The 4,989-nt window shown below is 45.6% G+C and overlaps 2 protein-coding genes across 2 annotated transcripts in view; one reads left to right on the top strand and one right to left on the bottom strand.

Moving 5' to 3' along the window:
• The first annotated feature begins 1,638 nt into the window (after positions 1 to 1,638).
• On the top strand, positions 1,639 to 3,144 carry LOC107471221 (uncharacterized). The gene has a single exon (XM_016090677.1). It carries the CDS (start codon positions 1,639 to 1,641, stop codon positions 3,142 to 3,144), a length of 1,506 nt encoding a protein of 501 aa, XP_015946163.1.
• Positions 3,145 to 4,209: 1,065 nt separating this feature from the next.
• The window catches only part of LOC107471232 (protein MAIN-LIKE 1-like), a 1,585-nt gene continuing 805 nt past the window's right edge, over positions 4,210 to 4,989 (bottom strand). Inside the window, exons 2-3 of the mRNA XM_016090688.1 lie at positions 4,439 to 4,962; positions 4,210 to 4,354 (exon numbers count right to left, since the gene is read on the bottom strand). Coding sequence (XP_015946174.1) covers positions 4,210 to 4,354; positions 4,439 to 4,962 — 669 coding nt within the window. The remainder of the gene's footprint in view (positions 4,355 to 4,438; positions 4,963 to 4,989) is intronic.

The raw sequence follows: 4,989 nt of genomic DNA, 5'->3' as shown, positions 1-4,989 counted from the left end.
AGGGATTCACCATCTTTTTGCTTGAAGGTCTGAACATCCACTCTAAGCTTGCTCAGCTTTTGAGGAGGAAAGAATTTATCTAAGAAGGCCGTGACCAGCTTATCCCAGGAGTCCAGGCTATCTTTAGGTTGTGAGTCCAACCATGTTCTAGCTCTGTCTCTTACAACAAAAGGGAAAAGCATGAGCCTGTAGACTTCAGAATCTACTCCATTTGTCTTAATAGTCTCATAAATCTACAAGAACTCAGTTAAAAACTGATAAGGATCTTCAGATGGAAGTCCATGAAACTTGCAGTTCTGTTGCATCAAAGCAACTAATTGAGGTTTCAGCTCAAAATTATTTGCTCCAATGGCAGGAATTGAGATGCTTCTTCCATCAAACTTGGATGTTGGTTTAGTGAAATCACCAAGCATCCTTCTTGCATTATTGTTGTTGGGTTCGGCTGCCATCTCCTTCTCTTGTTCGAAAATTTCAGAAAGGTTGTCTCTGGATTGTTGTAATTTAGCTTTTCTTAGTTTCCTCTTCAGAGTCCTTTCAGGTTCTAGATCAGCTTCAACAAAGATGCCTTTTTCCTTATTCCTGCTCATATGAAAGAGAAGTGAAAAAGAAAAAGGAAGAGGAATCCTCCATATCTGGACAAAGAGGATCCTTATTATTAGTAGAAGAAGAAAGGAATAAGAGTGGAGAATCCAATCACAAGGGTGAGGATAGAGGCAGTGATTGGAGATGAAGAGAGGTGAAGAGAATTGTTAGTAAATAAATAAATAAATAGAAGAAGAAAAGAGAGAGAGAATTCGAAAATTAATTTTGAAAAGGAGTTAGTGATTTTCGAAAATTAAAGATGAGATAGAATTGAATTTAAAATTTAAAACAATCAATTAATTTAAAAAGAATTTTGAAAAAGGGATGAGATATTTTCGAAAATTAGAGAGGGAGAAGTAGTTAGGTGGTTTTGAAAAAGATAAGAAACAAACAAAAAGTCAAATAGTTAGTTGAAAAAGATATATAAGAAACAAACAAAAAGTCAAATAGTTAGTTGAAAAAGATTTGAAAATCAAATTTGAAAAGATAAGAAGATAAGAAGTTAGAAAAGATATTTTAAAATCAAATTTTTGAAAAAGATAAAATTTTGAAAAAGATATGATATAAAAGATAATATAAGATAGATTTAATTTTTAAAATTAAAATTAGGGTAAAAAACCCAAATGAGCCAAGGAGAGCTCAAAATTACCTAATTAAGCCAAATCAAAAATTCATACATGAATCAACCAGGACGAATTATTATATAATTCGAATCAATATGATTCGAATTCTGTTTACAAGTAATTCGAATTAATATGATTCGAATTACTAGGAAGGCAACAAATGAATGAAGTTCGAAACAAGTTGTTTCGAATTACATGAACATAATTCGAACTTAGTTAATTCGAATTACTAGGAAGAGACATTGTTAAGTAATTCGAAACAAGTTGTTTCGAATTACACCTAACTAATTCGAATCTAATTAATTCGCATTACTAGGTTAGGTTGTGATACTACATAATTCGAAACATATAGATTCGAATTATATATATATAGTGCGAGCCAGGGCTGTATATATAAGGTGTGAACTCATGTTGCTCTCAACAAAGAGGGGAGATGGCTAGTGAGGAGAGTTTCCTAGTTCTGGTACATTACAGAGGGTCGATTAAGAGAAAAACTCGGTCCGGCGTGAAGTTCACTGATAAGGATCCCCTATGTATTATCGTGACGCCGACAACCACGTATGATGCACTTGTTAGCTCTGTGCTGGAGAAGCTAGGTCTTGAAGGCGTTAAAAGGGTCAAGAAGTTTTTCTACCGCATTCCTACAGCGGTGCTCCATGACACCGTGAAGTTTGATTGTTTCACAATCGGTAGTGACGAGGACTTGCAGGTTATGTTTCTTTCTCGTAGGCAGTTTCCCGAGGTAAGGACACCAGAGCTGTTGGCAAAGTTGGTTGATGTGGTATCTAGCTCGGGTGGTTCGAACCGGAATGCCACTACTATAGCCGCGGTTGCCGGCTCGAGCTCGAGACATGCTATTGCTTCATCCTCTGCTCCTGTGTATGAGCCACCGATGCAGCCTGTTGCGTCCCCTTCGTTTGCCGTTGATCTGAGCGGCAATGTTGGAGACGAGGTTCGGTATGGGGAACATATTCCCACCGAGGTACATTGTCCCACACCGGCTGGTGTTGGTGATGGTTTGTTTGATGATCCAGATGATGATGACGTGGAGCCGGATATGATCGGTGATGAAAGCGGCGATGATGTTGCAGCTACTGTTCCGACAAGGGCTACAGGTGGATCTAGTTCTGGCACACAGCAGTATCCACCCCATTTTTCCTCATTGGACCTGGATGCCATGCGGCAAGACGATAATGATCTGCAGGCCTCAGGATTTGGTGCTAGAGATACCGAGGGGTCTGCCGGTATGAACGAGTTCCAGGTTGGCCAACAATTTCAAGATAAAGATGAGGCGCTTTTGAGTGTGAAGACGTACAGTATCCGCCGAGGGGTCCAGTACAAGGTCGTTGAGTCTGACTACCGCAGGTATGTGGGAAAGTGTTCTGAGTTTGGGAATGGGTGCACATGGCTAATTCGGTTGAGTCTCCGACAGCGGAAGGGTATCTGGGAAGTGAAGCGATACAACGGACCGCATACATGTCTTGCCAGCTCCATCTCCAGCGACCATAGGAGTCTGGACTACCATGTCATATCCACCTTCGTTATGCCGATGGTTAGGGCTGATGCAGGTGTGAACATCAAGGTGCTCCAAAATGCCACGGCCGCACACTTTGGGTTCAGGCCTACGTACAGGAGGGTATGGATGGCGAAGCAGAAGGCCGTTTCCGTGATATATGGGGACTGGGACGAGTCGTACAATGAGCTCCCTAGGTGGGTTTTAGGAGTTCAGCTGACGATGCCCGGCACTGTAGCCGTCCTCAGGACTTGCCCTGTTCGAGTTGGGGGACAGGTTGACGAATCTCAGGTTTATTTTCATAGGCTGTTCTGGACTTTCCCCCCTTGTATCCAGGCATTCCGTCATTGCAAGCCTTTGGTGAGTATTGATGGCACCCATTTATATGGGAAGTATGGGGGAACACTGCTAGTCGCCATTGCATAAGACGGAAACTCGAACATCCTCCCCGTGGCATTTGCACTAGTTGAGGGTGAGAATGCTGAGTCATGGTCTTTCTTTCTTTCCCACCTACGTGAGCACGTGACACCACAGCGGGGTCTGTTAGTTATTTCAGATAACATAACGGCATCAAGGCAGCCCTCGAGGCTCCGGATGGGGGATGGCTACCGCCTGCTGCGTACACCTACGAAGGGTATGATCATCACCGGGAACACCTACGAAGTAATCTCCAAGACCTCCACCACCAAGCCCAGCATCAGTGTGACTCGTGGGATCTCCCACACCAGATCCAGGGGACCCACCATCATGCCCGCCGTGATGGGCCCTACCAACCCCCGCAACATCACCTCCCCCAGGCATCTGGGCACCATGTCTAGCAGCACCCACCCTCCTCCTGCCTCGACGACCACGAACTCTCCCCCCACCCCTAACTGGGTCGTCTCCGGCATCCATAGCCTGATCTACCCAGTTCCACTCACGCTGGCTACGACGTGTCCCAACTCGTGCTCTCCTCTCAATACGAAGTCTGTCTGGAACATCGTCGACCCGGTCCATGTCTGGAAGTCGGCCTGCACCCCTCTGCGTCGCCTCATCTGGAATAGGAACACCTCTCGGATCCCCCAGTAACATCTCCGGCGACAAGAACCTCTTTCCGTGCTGATACCACCATGTCAAGAACTCATGTGACGGTCCGGGGTCGGGCACGATGTCAAACTGTAGAATATGATCAGCACGCTCCTGCCAGTGAAGATGCCAATCAGGGTACTGGGCCGGGAACCAACGGTCACCTCCTCTCCCGTCCTTCGACATCAGGAAGTCGATATTCAGGGCGGGAGACGGTATCGGCTGAACGCCGCCAAACTGAGGTAAAACTCTATCAACCTGATGCCACTCGACAACCGCAAAGTAAATCAAGGACGTCCTGCATCGCCATAACATCGTATGCCGAGGCTCCAACACCTCAGAATGGACAACCTGGATGACGTCGACTGCGCTATAGGGCATCCATATGAACCGAAAAAACCAAAATCAAATCGTTCGTACTTTCAGTTAAGTGATATAAACTGAAACAATGACTTGAGAATGACAAAAGTTCTGCTTCCTTACCTGCCGAGGCTGTAACAGGTCGATCTTCATGCGAGCCATCTGTACCCGAGGTCCCTTGTTGCTAATCCCAGGGTTGTAACCAGACCATCTGCGTACAAGAAAACAGAAGAATATAGGGCATAATTACAAAATAAAAACAAAAAGAATATCTAGTACAAAACAATAACGGTACCTCGAGGCAAGGGGCCAGCTGATCTCATCATACCCAGATGGTCTAAGTGTGGGAAACCTCCAGAAGATCCACGACTGTAATAACTGTAACGGGCCAGCTAACTTCACCACATGTCTGTTGGCGACTCGGCACATGCACCTGTACAGCCATGCTAGTGCCGCCAACGCCCAACTGTAGCGACCCATCTCCTCAAGCCGAGCAACATATGGTAGCCATCTGATGTGTATACGATTGCCGGACTTGTCGGCAAACAGCTGTGTACCCAATAACATCATGATATAGGCCCGGGCAAATCGCCTAACTGTCTCCTCATCTGCCCCATCTGGACACTCTGCGAATGTCTCCTGAAACCAGGTGCAGTTGACTGTGAATTTCTGCACCTGGTTCTCCGGAGGTAAAACACCGAGCAACTCATGGAACCACTGCCAAGCAGGTCTCCCACCCTCAATGTAAAGGTGGAAGTCGGTAAGGCAACCACTAACGTAATCTCCATCGACTGGCAACCCCAGCTGGTATGCGACATCCTGAAGCGTGATAGTGCACTCTCCGAA

Source organism: Arachis duranensis, chromosome 1 (assembly GCF_000817695.3).
Source record: "Arachis duranensis cultivar V14167 chromosome 1, aradu.V14167.gnm2.J7QH, whole genome shotgun sequence".
NCBI classification, from domain to species: Eukaryota; Viridiplantae; Streptophyta; class Magnoliopsida; order Fabales; family Fabaceae; genus Arachis; species Arachis duranensis.
This window is presented reverse-complemented; position numbering and strand designations above follow the sequence as displayed.